Source organism: Citrus clementina, unplaced genomic scaffold (assembly GCF_000493195.1).
Source record: "Citrus clementina cultivar Clemenules unplaced genomic scaffold, Citrus_clementina_v1.0 scaffold_2, whole genome shotgun sequence".
Taxonomy (NCBI): Eukaryota; Viridiplantae; Streptophyta; class Magnoliopsida; order Sapindales; family Rutaceae; genus Citrus; species Citrus x clementina.
The window spans coordinates 4,799,584-4,814,867 of record NW_006262688.1 but is presented as its reverse complement, the minus strand read 5'-3'; the positions used below and the strand labels follow the sequence as shown (position 1 = coordinate 4,814,867).

At 33.9% G+C, this 15,284-nt stretch overlaps 2 protein-coding genes across 2 annotated transcripts; one reads left to right on the top strand and one right to left on the bottom strand.

The window, feature by feature from the left end:
* Positions 1-1,080: 1,080 nt before the first annotated feature.
* On the bottom strand, positions 1,081-4,920 carry LOC18052151 (notchless protein homolog). The gene is made up of 12 exons (XM_006445821.2): positions 4,712-4,920; positions 4,456-4,537; positions 4,270-4,359; positions 3,931-4,184; positions 3,424-3,623; positions 3,129-3,192; positions 2,878-2,988; positions 2,645-2,782; positions 2,232-2,374; positions 2,096-2,150; positions 1,864-1,920; positions 1,081-1,726 (listed from the first exon to the last, which is right to left on the bottom strand). Exons 1-12 carry the CDS (start codon positions 4,853-4,855, stop codon positions 1,643-1,645), a joined length of 1,422 nt encoding a protein of 473 aa, XP_006445884.1. The 5' UTR covers positions 4,856-4,920; the 3' UTR covers positions 1,081-1,642.
* A 4,444-nt stretch (positions 4,921-9,364) lies between these two features.
* On the top strand, positions 9,365-11,175 carry LOC112100820 (peroxidase A2-like). Its single transcript, XM_024190659.1, has 4 exons — positions 9,365-9,571; positions 9,846-10,040; positions 10,406-10,571; positions 10,757-11,175. Exons 1-4 carry the CDS (start codon positions 9,365-9,367, stop codon positions 11,173-11,175), a joined length of 987 nt encoding a protein of 328 aa, XP_024046427.1.
* Positions 11,176-15,284: the final 4,109 nt, after the last annotated feature.

The following is a 15,284-nucleotide window of genomic DNA, read 5'->3' as shown; positions in this document are numbered from 1 at the left end:
AACAGCAAGGATTAACGATCTTCCTGAAGAATTGATGGCCGAGATACTTGCTCGGCTGCCTGCAGACTCACTGCTGCAATGCAAGCCTGAAAAAAAAGTCATGGCATTCTCTAATTGCAAACCCCAAATTCGTAGTTGCTTAACTACGGAACCAGACACAGGAACAGTTGTGGCATTCTTATGTGCAAGCTCATCGCCGATGCTGTAGAAAATGTCTCCTCCCTCTCTTGGTGACAATTTGGGTTATGGATGAATTTGGTGCTAATGAAACTTGGGAAAAAATTATTCACCAATGGACCCAAAAAAGCCTTGGAACGCCATTAGCTTTTTGGAAAAGTGATGAGCATTTCTTGGAAGGTCGGGATGGAATGCTATGCTGGTGCTGCAAACTTGGCACCCAAGAAATCAAAGAGCCCCCTGTTGAGAGGCCTCAACCTCGTAGAAGTTCCTTTGTTGTTATTAACACGACCAGCCTATTTTCTGTCAAAGGAGGAAATAAGCTTCATATCTACTACCTGACAAATAAAAGTACGGCTCTAATATAGTTTCTCACCAACATGTTATGTCACGCTAGTTTTTCTTTTGTTTACTGGTTTCTATATTTACTGTTGCTTCATTAAGCTTAGCAGAGGAGACCAATTTTTGACCAGGGAAAAGCTTAAAGGCTATTAGGAGAAAACACTTACCAGAAAAACAGAGAAAAAATGCAATTGAATCACGCTCAATCCAATTTTTCGATGTAGTTACAAAAAGTCGTGAGTGTTATCTAGATTTTAGAACTAGGTGAATTTGAAACATCCCCAGGTTGCTTGCTGATGCATGTATCACTCGCATTCTTAGAAAAGTGTTATTTGCCATCATTCAGATTTGAAGAACTACAAACAAGAGCTTTACTCGGGTGGAAAAGGTTGAAGGAAGAAGCAATATGCCAGTATTGTCAAGATGAAAATATTTATCAAAAACTAAACCACATTGCACGTACATATTTTAGATGCTCAAATTATGCCGCACGATTTTGTGCCTGTGAAGTTGGGCTCAAGTTCTGTACAAAACTCTGGGGGCTAAGATAAAAGCATTCACTTCAGAAATGGGATGAAAATTTCATAGCAGGTAATTAACCATCTTGCAGTAGAAGCAATAGGTCCAATGATGTAATCAGTGTTTTCATCAAGCGGTTCACAAGACCCCAAACTATTTTATGACGAATATCAATATTACAAAATGCTATGGTAAATTTACAAGCAAACAATTTGCTTCAAACTCATTGTAAGATCTGTCACTAGTCTGATGATAAAAATGCAGCATAATGAATTCAAACTCCTCCAAGCAAGGGAAGACTGGCATAGTTAAACAAAGTGAGAAAAGAATGCAAACTTGAGTTGATGTTAAATAATTTTCCAAAACCGTGAGAATGCAATCTTCCAATTCTGCAAAACACTGTTATCATCATGGATTTGAAGCGTGCTTCTGCTGTGACTGAAGTTTTTCCACAAAACCCTTGAAGCTGATAATTAACTCCTTGCGCCGATTAGCATATAACAAGTTGGAGTGTATGTGTATGAGAAGATCAAACCAATTAGATTGCCTCTCGAACGACAATTTGAAAACATGTAATCGCAAGCACCTTTTGCAATTCATTAGTTTAACCCATCCACAACTTCAACACTCTATCTTTGCCACCGGAGGCTACCTTCTCACCATCAGGACTCCAATCAACAGCAAAGACCTTCACAAAACAAATTCATGGGTATAATTTACCAGCATGCTTAAGTAAGAAAACAATTGCATCTTTATTTATAATGGCATGTTAGTGTAGGAAAAAGAAATTATGCTCAGAAGACATTAATTTCAGAGTGAAGATACCTCGTCTGCATGGCCTGGAAGATCTTGTTTCAGCTTCTGTGTCCGTATATCCCAAACCTAAAAGTACATTATGCATGAACAGTGTCAACAGGAAACCGAGTCTTCAAGTGGGCAATCTAAGTTCATAACTGATGTGTGATCTTTTGTAGGATAATTAAGGTGTTTCAAATGCTAAATGAACTCAGCAAATCTCAATCAAAATCTTGAAACAATTGTGTAAATGTTATGTTACCTTCAATGTGGAATCTTTGCTCCCACTTAGAAGAAGCCTACTATCCGCAGACCAGCTGTATAGTGACATACAACATGACATATCAACCACACAGTAAAAGTTTGACGGATATATAAAACAATAGATTAACTCAAACCTGATCTGATAAACAGGCCCAACATGTCCCCGGAAAACAGCAACAAATTTTCCTGTCGTTCCATTCCATAACTTGATAGACTTATCAAATGAGGCGCTTGCCACCCATTGCCCATCAGGTGAAAAATAAACATGGTTTACAAGCTGCAACCACAAAGTCAAAGTTACAAGCTAAAATTTTTTGAATGAAAGAAAGAACCAATCGGCCACACAGATTAAGCTTATAACCCACTTAAAAAAGATGTGACAATGAAATGCTAGGAGTTCAACTGTCAATATAAGAAAGAAGAAAATGTTTTCCAATAAGATGACAACAAACAACAATGAAGGATAAGTAAAAATGAACAGTATTGCACTCCCACCAAACAGTAACTGTAAAATTAGATTGCAATTAGAAACATATAAAAATTGTACCTGTTGATGACCTGTCATACGAGTTTTAGGTTGTTTGCTAACAGCAGGTTCCCAGAGGAACATTGTAAAATCATCAGATCCTGATACCAATCTTTCAGGAGCATTGCCTTTAATTTTGTTATACCTCTCCAGAGCGGCCTACATATATTGGTATAATTAAAAATGTATTTAAGTTCCATAAAATGGAAAGACACCCAGAGGACACCTCTGGCAGAAACACCAAAACATTGTACCTTTTTCACTTCCTCAGGAGACGAATACTGTTTCCCTGTATGATCAAAAGCTCCAGTGCGAAGAGCATATTCGGTGCTCAATGCAAGGGAGTTGACCCAATGTCCGTGACCCTAAAATGAAATCATATATACAAGAAGAAGGCCATCATAAGTCATAACAATAAAATTAAAACATACAAACAGTCACTATTGATCTGGACTTGTAGAGAACCAAACATAAGAGTTGAGAAGTGTACTCCAAAATATATTACCTTCAATTCACGAATCAGCTTCCCTTGCGTAGTTTCCCAAACTTTTATAGTACAGTCCTGTGAACTGCAAAAGTTGAGATAAATATTACCAAAAAATATGGGGGGAAAAAGCTTGAATGGTAGCTGTTATACCAAAAAGTCCATTTTATACAGGAAGGTAAGCCTAGTAAGCTATAAATATGTTAAAGTAAACCAGAGAGTTTCTGTTACAATTTCGGTTAAATCATCTTTACACATTTGCAACTTCAAAAGAAACTAAGAAAATGAGAAAATAGAGTTTAAAGAAAAGGTCAACCCTGTGTAAATCACTCCATCGCCACCCCATTTCACACAAGTCACTGCAAGCGTGTGCCCGCTAAGACAAATAACACATTTTCGCAATGAAACATCCCATATACGTGCATCTCCATCTTTGTTAGCACTTACAAAGCGACGACAAGGAGCATTCAGATGGACTGGCTCCCAAGAGATACCAGTAATCCATTTCTTGTGGCCCTAAAATGTAGAAAATTGCAAGTCTTAATGTCTCAGAAAAATTTCATATTAGAACACAATTCAACTTCATACAGGCGAGTTTAAGAGACAAAAGAGAAAGAGGTAAAGAAAAGTTGGAATGTTGTGATATGTAGCTACATTGTCAATCAATAAAATCAAATACAGAAGGAAGACACTCTAGAGTCTCTCGAAAAAGACAATCTAGAATATGATTAAATTCACCAAAAACCAGTAATATAATGATATAAGATTAACTAATTTTGTTAAGTTAAAACTGAAATGAGATTTTCAAGTACAAAGGCTATACAATGAGTGGATTGCCTGATGGCTTTCCTGTCTGGGGATCCCAACATTGAAGTTCTCCGGCCTTGCTCCCACTAACTAGATGCTTACCATCAGCAGACCATGCTATACACAGAACCCAATTCTTGTGTCCTGTACATGTGAACATTGGCGTCTGGGTATTAAGGTCCCATAGTCGGACGGTGGTATCACCAGAACCACTGGCCAACTGTCGCCCATCAGGACTAAAGGCTACTGAAAGTACAGCTTCTGTATGACCTACAATTTCAAAACACAAACTAGTAAGGATAACTCTACCCAATGTGCTTTACTAACGAACTAAATTTATGGATCATTCACTCACCAGCAATAGTAGCTGAACAACGATTAACCGGACGAATTCTGAAAACAGCTTGTGGTTGATAAACTATCGACAACACCTTCTCCACAGAAACTGAAAATTTGTTGATACAACAAAATTAAACAAATCTAAACCATCATATTAGATCATTTGAAGCTAAAAAATGCAAAAGATTTCTGAATAAAAAACCTTTATGTTTCTCTAAGTAGCTTCCAAGTGGCACCAGAAGCTCATGGTCTGATATATAAAAAGCATACGGTAACTTCTCCTCCTAAACGAAATCCACATACAGAAACTTGAATAAAAATCACTTTTAACTAATTCAAAAGAGCATCCTTTAAACCCTTACTATAAAATAAATCAAATTATGGAATCAAAATTGAAACTTTCTAGTGGGGTACACACCCATTACTTTGAAAAGTTTGGAGTGAAGAGCTTAACTTACATTATTGAGAAGCTTGTTAACGATTTGCGAAAGCTGTTGAGGGCCGGCGTTTTGAGGGAAGTACATGGGAGCTCCTAATGGATTCCCTTCTGGGTCCGTTAAGAGACACATCACGTTGTTTGTTGTCTCTGTTTCTATCTCCATTTCCTATTTTGATAATTTTTGGGTCTTTCTGTTTTCTCTGTTCTTAAATTGAGAAGGATTTATAGGGTTTTAGGTTCTGTGTAGACGAGGGTGGTGGAGATTTATGTGCAAGGTTTAGGGGAGATTCATGTGGGTCGTACACGTGGCCACGCTACTGCCGTTAGATTCTGGACACAGCTTAATTCTTTAATAATAATTAGGGCTTGCCGGTCAAAGATTACCGAATCAAAGGACAATTTTGCCCTTCATATTTTGTGAACTAGGAGTTTGTTTGCAAGTAGACTAGTGAATAATTAAGTACCGAAGAAATTAAAACTAAATATTGTTTCCAATTTATGGGTTCTGTAATCTGTCATCTTCTCTGATTTCTGAGGTGATTCTTATTCTCAACTGAAAACTTAATTATTTGTAACTAGAATTTGCTTAAAATTGACATTCATTTGTCGAATTTTTGTGGGGGCTTTTGGTGCTTTCATCGTTTCTTTATTTAGAATCGAGGAGTTCTTTGATGTGGGAAAATGTAAAAATGCAGATGCATTTTTTCCTTCTTTTTTTTTCCCCATATAGTTGAAGGCATGCGATGAAATATTCAAGTACCTTAGCTTTATGCCATTGCTTTATATATTTACTTCATTTGTAAGAAATTATTTTGCAAATAAATGGCTTGCGTGTTGGCAAGATGTTGCACGGCGAAAGATAACGCAACATTCACTTGTGATCTTGTCAATGCAGTTATATTAGACGATAGGGAAGAAATCAATGGCAAGGTTTAGTAATCCTCCTGAAGATGCGGTGGCCGATATTCTTGGCGGCTGCCAAAACATTGCATTCTCTAATTGCGAACCACAGATTCGTAGTTAAGCATCTATGAAACCAGATAAACAGCAGGAAAAAGTTGTAGCATTCTGTGCAAGCTCATCAATGATGGCGTAGAAAATGTCTTCGCCTTCCTCTCTTTGGATAACAAAATGGTAAGGTTACTCGGCGGGGATCATGTTTCTTGGAGCCGAAAGTTCTTTTGTTTGTGGTTCTCAATGCATATGCTTCAGAGGAGGCTATTATTGGCGATCGGTGTTGGTTGGAGAACTGATTTCATCCTTTCGTTTGACATGAGTGATGAGGATATACAAGTGCCAGAGTTCTCCTCTAATGCTGCTACTAGTAATCAGCTTTTACTTTATTTCACCTTTACAAATGTCTTTTCTTTTACTCAATAAGGAAAAAGTTGTGAAAGTGTCTTTTTAATTTTATCATTTTTGTTACCGACACTAAATCATTGTTAAGTTAGCATAAAAAAATGAAATTTTCTACTGTTTATTTTTTAGTCAGTCTTTTGATAAATTGTCAGTTATAAAGATAATGTTTATCTTTTTGTAACTACAATCTCTTATTTTCATCAAAAAGATTAGGAATTCACTTACAGAGATGATGTATCGTTTTCCACGCATCCAAGCCAATGTCATGTCACCTGGTAGGGTTTCATCTCAACGACATGTCATTTTATAGAAGAATATAAACGACAAATCCTAAATAGTATGTTCCCGCACATACCATTTACGCGTTTCGGCTATAAAAATATAAATATGACGTGTCTTCTATATAAGTGTATGTCAAACGACGCCATCATCTGATGGGAAAGAGGCTAAATGACGGATCATCTAATACCTTTTTGCCAATTAAAGGACCTTTAATATTTTTTTATTAATATTGTTGTCATCGTCATAATAACAACAACAACAACTCATTATTATAATAATAACTTATTATTATTATTATAATAATCATAATCATAATTACCGTTGTTAATATTTATAATAATAATAGTAAGGACAATAATTAACCGATGATATTTTGGCAATTGATGAAATCAATTTAAATGATGAAATATGAGGTGAAAAATCTTTTTTTTTTTGGGTATTTGAGGACTTGTCTTCCATTGTTTTCTCCTAGATGACATGTTGTCAGTTATTCTTTTTCTGTAAATCATGTTGTCAGTAAATTTTTACCTCAAACGACATGTCATTTCTTTACTACAGTTTACAATTATAGGTGTAGAGTAAAAGAGTCTTTGCTTATTCCTATCGAATAAGTTAAATCAAGTTAAGTTAATTAGTTATTTCAATTTTATTACAATTTGAAGTTATTTACTTATTTGGGTCTGGATTTTGATATGAATAGGATTATTAATTTATTTTCTTCCTAATATTTTATATTTAATTGTCAATAATAATCCTCTTTTTATTGCACTTCTAGATTATTCATCTTTGTATAGTCAAGAAGTTAGACAAATATCACTTTAAAGATTTAATAATTCAAAACAAAACTCTAAGGACAAGTCATTGAATTTGGTTTTGGGTAATGTTATACTTACCATCCCAGTCGATTTGTCACCAATAAAATATTGTCATTTGGATATTATATATAAATCTCAAGAAGAAAAGAGCTGCTTCGCCTTGTCAGCTTTAATTTACGTATATTCTTGTCAAACGACTAACTGATTACTTTAGTTTATAAGTTTACGATTATGTATACAAATAAAGACTAATAAATAGAGTCTTTAATTTTCCTTTTTTCTGTTTTGGACATGTAATAGAATTCGTAATAATTTTGCTGTTTGTTTATTAATTTACAAGGAAGTCATTGTTATCGATTTAGCTAAGAAGATGTCAATGGATCTTCGCTTGCTCGCACATGGGGGTTCATGGTTTGGCAAATGGGGATACGAATTCTTTTCTGGAAGTTACTGGGTGTTGAAAGGAATCTTTGAAGATACGATTGAAACTCTCAACTCATTCAAACTTTATAATGCTTCTCAAGATTTCAGTGGTACGGATCAGGGCAGAGAAATGAGTCAACTTTTAGATTAATATAGACGAAGAAGTGAAAAGATGGACACACAACAAGATGTTCTCAAGTATTCGTTAGAAAATGTTGCGTCTCATAGAAAGAAGACGGATGTGGCCACCAGTGCCATTTCTGTGGTGAATGACGATAATGATGAAGCCACTGATCCTTCAACCAGAATAACAAACCTACCTCACATACATGGCCAGAAAATTGAGTTGCTATTATACGTCTATGATCATTAATAATGAATCAAATTTCAACGTTCACATTTTGACGATTATTTCATGTGCTTAGTCAGTATTTAATTAGCCAAATAGTGGTTATTTAAGAAAACAAGGTAGCTAAGTAGAATATCTCCGTGAAGCCTAATTCATGCTTATCATAATTTATTCGTTATATTTGTTTTTCCAGTACTATGCATGCATACTAGTTGTCAAATTTGGAGGCGAAAAGAATGTTATATAGAAAAAAACGTATGCAATTGTTATTCTGTAACTCAACTGCTCCTTTGACCAATCGAGGGTTGAGATTTTTATTTGATTAATAATATCCTCTCATTAATTAATGTGCTCACAAAGAAAAATATTCTAATAGGTCAACCTTGCCTCGAATCCAAAAGCTAAATATTAGGAAGAACAAAAGAAATATAATTGGAAGAAATTAAGGTCCTTGTGTCCTTAATGTTGCTTATTTTTATCATTTAGATTCTGTAAGTACATCCTTGGCGACACACAAAAGAGCTGATCAGACTTTTATGGATCGAGTAGATTGATCGGATTGAACTAAAATAGATTCTGAACACTTTTAGATAGTAAAGTTTTAATAGTAAGGTTCTAATAATAAAGGAACTTGATTATTATTTTTTTTCTATTATAGTTTTAACATAATAAAAATTAGAGATGGTCATAAAAAAATGGTAATTTCGAGAGAGCCAAGCAGGAGGCCACATCACAATAAACATATACACAGCACAGTTACTACAAAATGACAAAAATTCATTTTGCTCTAATATAAAAAATAATTTTGCCACCAAAGTTTTACTACTGAAATCTATCCTATGAAAGGAATCAACTCTCAACTATCGATATCCTTGCGGCTTGTATATTCTTGAAGAATCCACTTGGTTCTTATTTTTCTACCGCTATCTTGATTCTATCACACGTGTGCCTTATTTGATTCCAATCTTTTATAATTATAAGAACACATTTAATAATTAATTAATCATCGATCTTTAGTTACTAAGTTGACAGAAAGCTCTAATCATTAATTCATATAAAATTAGGTATATATAAATCACAATTGTTTCTTACAAAAAGTCCTCGATCCGCGTTGACAACGTACATTAGAATTTAGAAGATGCAAGTCAAACAAATAATAATTTTTGCATTGAGTATATAAGATTAATTCAAGCCTCTAGTACTGCCTGCATGATGATCGTTTCAAAATTAATAAATTTCCACACAGAGAAAAGTAAACCAAAGAAAATTTCTACCCGTATTACTCATTCCTTTGAACTCCAAGCTCAACTATCATTCCGTACATTAGCAAACTAGCTACAATTTTCTATATAAAGGGATCAACTTACATGTAATTTCTCACAACATTATTCAATACCTTTAGAAATTTTACTGCTTATTTTTTCTTTGAAAATAGAATTTAAAAATGTCTCGGTTTCGAGTTACAACTATTTTTCTCTTTGTTGCTTTAATGTTTGGAGCATCTAATGCCCAATTGAGCTCAACATTTTATGCGACCACATGCCCTAATGTGTCAAGCATTGTACGCGGTGTTGTAGAGCAAGCTCGAAACAATGATGCCCGAATTGGCGCCAGACTCATTCGTGTCCACTTCCATGATTGCTTTGTTAATGTAATTGCTTTGCCCATTGTGGCTTGCCGAACTTTTATTTTTTTATTATTGTTTTTATTCTTAATTTTTTTAAAAAAGATAAAGTGTGTGTCCAAATTATTTTTTTAATTACTATCTTTCCTAGAGTTTGAACTCATGTGAATGATCAGCCAAATAAAGCGATTGAAAACCATTCGACAAAGCCCCTTCATTAAAAAGCTAACTCATGTCATATTATCATTTAGTAAATACTAATGAATATATATATTTTTAATCTATTTTTCTCTATATACAGGGCTGTGATGGGTCGCTTTTGCTTGATGATTCAGCCCCCGATGGCATACAGAGCGAGAAAAATGGAAACCCCAACCTATCAACCGGCGGGTATGAAGTAGTTGATGACATCAAAACTGCACTGGAGAACGTTTGCCCCGGTGTCGTCTCCTGTGCTGACATCTTGGCCATTGCATCTCAAATCTTGGTTTCTTTGGTAATTTCATTACCTAGTTTCCTATATACGTTTCTTCTACTATCTTAATTAGTAAGAGTCGTTCTCTAGTTCAGACATTTGCAAGCAGAATTACCCATGACACTTATTTCTATAATTTAGCACGCAATATAGTTATTTATTTTTTTACCTTTTGCATCGTGGAAACTAGATATTTCCTTCCCATTTTAATGAGTGTGTATAAGAGATTTTATTTATTGAACCAATAAGCACTTATAATATAATTCTGTCTTTCTATCTGAATCTGTTAAAACTTAAATAGTAGAAAAAATTGTCATGCTATTATTTTATACAGATTTATTTTTCTTGTACATCAATAAAATCATTAAGAAATGGACATTTTACAGGACGGAGGTCCGACGTGGCAAGTGCAGCTAGGAAGGAGAGATAGCAGGACTGCAAATCTAGCTGGGACTTCAGGCATTCCACTCGGCAATGAAACCCTGGATCGAATTTCTGAAAAGTTCAGAGCTGTAGGACTTGATGATCCCACTGACCTAGTTGCTTTATCAGGTATATTTGCTATTTAACATTGCTAAACTGATCTTTTTAGCCTTGAATTCAAACTCAGTAGCTAGCTAAAGAAAACTGTTTTAAAATCACTCGGCTGTGCATGTACTGGAGGCTTATTTGTTATATCTTCTTCTCATGATATGTAGCATTTACATGGAACTAATATAAATTACCGTGTGTCCCAGGTGCACATACATTTGGACGTGCTCGGTGTGTAGCATTCAGGAACCGTCTGTTCAATTTCGACGGTGCCGGAAACCCTGATCCGACCATAGATCCGACGTATCTTCAAACCCTTCGCCAAAATTGCCCGCAAGGCGGCAATGGCAATGCCTTAGTCGATCTTGATCCGACGACGGCTGATGGTTTTGACAATAACTATTTTACAAATCTTCAAAACAACCGAGGGCTTCTTACATCTGATCAAGTTTTGTTCTCTACAACTGGCGCTGAGACTGTTGCCATTGTCAACCGCTTCGCTAATAGTCAAACGGACTTTTTTGATACTTTTGGGCAAGCAATGATCAATATGGGAAATATAAGGCCATTGACTGGGAATAATGGCGAGATTAGGTCCGATTGCAGGAGGATCAATTCAAATTAATAATCAATGTCGAGAAGAAGTACTTGCTCGTAGGGGATATGGGGCAATTATTAATTCGAGTAAATTTTCTATTCGCAAGTGTGTAGTCTGTATGCTAGTTTTTGTTTTTGCCGTCAAATGTGACAATAACGGCAAAATGAAATTTTCTTTTGTCAATTTTTTACATTAATTGAACTGTACTTTGAGTACAAAAAGTGTAGGATAAGAATTAGTTTTTCATTAAGTGTGATTTTATAAATTGTCAATTGTATTATTAACACAATCAAGTTTTCTCCTATTTTGGTTTATTACAATAGAATTATGATACTTTTATTCAACTCATTCCTTCATGTCACATCTTTTTGTATACACCTGTTTCAGGCTGTTTGTCAAAGTACTTCAAACTCTACAGCGTAGAACCTTTTTGACTAATTTTATTACCTCATCTCATCATTCATGTCCCCTTGATTTACACTAATCGTGTAATCGAATGGGTTCGTAGAATCTTGCATAGAATGCATGATGTAGAGGATCTCTCTGACAAAAATGAATGAATCCTTCATGGAGAATTTTACCAGCAAATATTCTCTTAGTACTATTCTGTAGTCAAATAATTAGGAGGGTCAGAGCAAAAACTTCTTTTGAAAAGAAAAATTGAAGTTATATCCTTTCTGGGTAATTTTGGTCTAACAGCCGACACCAATGCCAATGATCCTTCCTTGAAACATTTATTATAAAAATTTATAGACTTACTAAATCATACTCAAATGCACTGTAAAGTAATTACAGTGCCTAAATGAAATTTGTACAAATGTTCAGAAGTAAGCTCACTTAAAGCTTATCAAAAAAAAAAAAAAAACCTCACTTAAAGAGACAATTAATTCTGGTTCGCAAAAAGTAAGCTTTATATGAAGGATATGTTATTATTTGGCTAATTAAGCATGGAAGACCAAGAAAGGCGGTGTGCATAAAAGAACATAATTTCTAATGCATGAAGCGTATACAATTCCTATTTTTAATAATCATGCACCAGTCCAATTCTCCTTGTGAACATAAATAATTAAAAGATTCAAAAAAGAATCTCAACTCTCTCAATTTTAGTCAATGAGAAAATTTATATTAAAAAAATTAAGAAGCCTTATTACCAAAACTATAACCGAAACCATATGTTTATTTTTTTATATTGCAACTTTCTTTTATGCCTGGTAATTTGACTTACTGTATATTTCATTAATCATTGCTACTAGAAATCAAATTCTCAATTTAATTAAATATTTACCATAATAAAAATTATAGAATTTCCTTCGGCCATTGACTAATGTTAAAGACATTTTTAACCAAAAAAAGAAAAAAGAAAAGAGTAAAAAGCAAATTAAATTCCAGGACAAGGTTCTACCGCTAGTTGACAGAAGAGTCCAGAAAGCTTGATAGAGAATTATTTGAATTTACTGTAACCTTACGTACATAGATTGGGACTTGGAAAGGGACCTGATCAGGCACAAAAGTAATTATTTAACTTTAATTAAAATAAAGTACACCTGCATTTTATCCAATAATTCCAATCAGGGCCTTATATTATATTTCATTCAACACAAGGTAAGATGTTAACACATTTTTAACAAGGGAATTGATTCTTTTTTATTCAAGTTTTCATCATTTTTCTTGTACAAAATTGATCTTCAACCATTATAAATCAAATAACAGTGGGAGTTTCTGTGCATTAAAGCGTTCGTTATTACTTTAGAAAAAGCGTTCGTTGTTTTCTTCTAAATGTTTATGCCAAGTGTTACTCAACATGATAACAAAACATATTTGACCTCAAAGTTTTGGTGTTTAATCCCTATAACCTAAATCAGATTTGGCCACCAAAAAAAACTTCGTGTTAGATTTACATGACAAGTCAATCCAAATGTGCCTTGCACGTGAGCTTAGGTGGTAACTCAGCACCTGTTAGATATACACATGTATATACAATAAGTTCAAATTTAAAAAAGTCTTTGACATATTTCTCAAGAGGCAAGGGGGCTTGCTTCAACGAGCTGAATAATCTAAACAATTTATTTATTTATTTTTTATTTTTTGCATTATATATAGACAGATTAGGCTTACTTCAAATGAATATTTCCACTCAGAAGAAAAGTAAACGGAGGATTTTTCTCAACCTGTACACGTGCATTAAATTTTTTTTCCCCATATAACGGGCTGAAACTCTATAGCACCTCCCTCACAAATTAAGCAAGCAGCATATCTGAACTCTGATATTCACTATTCTCAGAATTTGCATTTCTTTCTATATAAACCAAAATAATGTCCTCGTTTCAAATTGCAAATATTTTTCTCTTCCTTGCTACAATGTTTGGGGCAGCTTAATTATGCTCAATTAAGCCCCACGTTTTACGCTAACACATACCCTAATGTGTCAAGCATTGTACGTGTACATAAATCTTCTCGATCATTTGTCTGCATGTTGTAAGTTTGATTAGCTCATAAAAAAATTTGACACCTTCTTTTCTAATTAGATTAAATATTTTATAAGCGGAAGCAAACGCCTTAAATTTGATACTACTTTAAAATCAGATGAGAGATCTTCTGCGTATGATCCTTGTCATGCGGTAAAGTAGTTTGTGCCCACGTGCGAAAATGTCTGGCTTCGATATCCTAAAAAACCTAGCCCATTAAACTAACTCATATTTCAAAAGCTCATGACTTTACGGTTACCTCAAACTCGTATATTATTAGACCCATAATTATCCCAACCAAAATGAGATATTTTCCCTACATAAACCTGCTCTTTAGAGAGACAACTGACGCCCACCCTCATGAATAGCTATACTATATTGTCCAATAGGACCGTTGATTGTTATGATTAGATTAATTATATAGCTTCTTTATCTTAATTATGGAGCTTGGTTTATTCACTAATTTTTGCATTGGCAGCTTATATACTATCCAACAAAGAAAATTTTCTTTTAGGCATTTTGCTGCCCTGATGAATATATACGGCTGTAGGGCTGTGATGCTTCTCTTTTGCTAGACGATGCAGACGCCACACAAAGTGAGAAAAGTGCAGTATCAAACCAATCCACAGCCGGGCATGAGGTTATTGATGACATCGATTCTACCCTAGAAAATGTTTGCCCCGGCGTCGTTTCATGTGCTGGTATCGTAGCCATCGCATCTCGAATTCAGGTTTCTTTGGCATATTTTTATTTAAAGCAATGATATTCTTATTCAGACAGAGAATTTGTTTATTTTATTTTAGCACCGGTTTATGTATCATTGTTTCTATCAGCGTTAATTTTGTCTCTTCACAACTCTGATATCTTAAATATGCATCAATATGCTTGCTGTATGATAGTTGAATCAACATGTTTTTTTTAATGTGTAGAATGGAGGTCCAACATGGCAAGCGCAATTAAGAAGAAGAGATAGCAGAACAGGGAACAGAGGTGGAACTGGCGACATTCTCTTGATATTTGATCTCGGCAAATAAAACATATGTTTATTATAAGAAAAAATATTTAAAAATAACAAAAAATATAAAAAAGTATCTTATAATTGATTCTTTTACTGACACCAAACCTTATATTTTTTATTTTAGTATTTAAATTTTTTATTTTAATTTCACTTTATGTAATTTATAATATATATGAATAAAAGTGTATTTGAAATAAGGGATTATTGAGTATTATGAAAATAGTAAATGATTACGTGGTATACATTGATTTCAGTAGTAGAAACTCATAATCTTCCTTTTAAAACATAAAATTTGAAAATAATATAAAAATACAATAGAACCAACCTTGATAAATTAATATTCAATAAATAAATAACCTCAATTAAAAAATAGATTTTGTTGATCCCTACTTGGGGCAATATAGTAAATTAGTAATTCGATAATTTATAAAATAATAAATTTCTTTAAAAAATCATAATCTATTACTTTATTGAGGTTATTTATTTATTGAGTATTAATTTGTTAGGGTTCTACTGTATTTTTATATTATTTTCAAATTTTATGTTTTAAAATGGAGATTATCTCTAACTTTTTTGTAATGCTAAATTCCACTTTGCATTATTGTTTTGCAACAAATGTGAGACGGGCTCTACGTATCATTATGAATAGAGTA

Excerpts from the sequence above, each read along its gene's own strand:
- LOC112100820 (XM_024190659.1), top strand. The coding sequence starts at position 9,365 with ATGTCTCGGTTTCGAGTTACAACTATTTTTCTCTTTGTTGCTTTAATG. Across the intron at positions 10,041-10,405 it reads CTCAAATCTTGGTTTCTTTG|GACGGAGGTCCGACGTGGCA; the intron begins GTAATTTCATTA and ends GACATTTTACAG. Across the intron at positions 10,572-10,756 it reads TGACCTAGTTGCTTTATCAG|GTGCACATACATTTGGACGT; the intron begins GTATATTTGCTA and ends CGTGTGTCCCAG.
- LOC18052151 (XM_006445821.2), bottom strand. The coding sequence starts at position 4,855 with ATGGAGATAGAAACAGAGACAACAAACAACGTGATGTGTCTCTTAACG. Across the intron at positions 4,360-4,455 it reads CTACTTAGAGAAACATAAAG|TTTCTGTGGAGAAGGTGTTG; the intron begins GTTTTTTATTCA and ends ACAAATTTTCAG. Across the intron at positions 1,727-1,863 it reads TTCCAGGCCATGCAGACGAG|GTCTTTGCTGTTGATTGGAG; the intron begins GTATCTTCACTC and ends TGTTTTGTGAAG.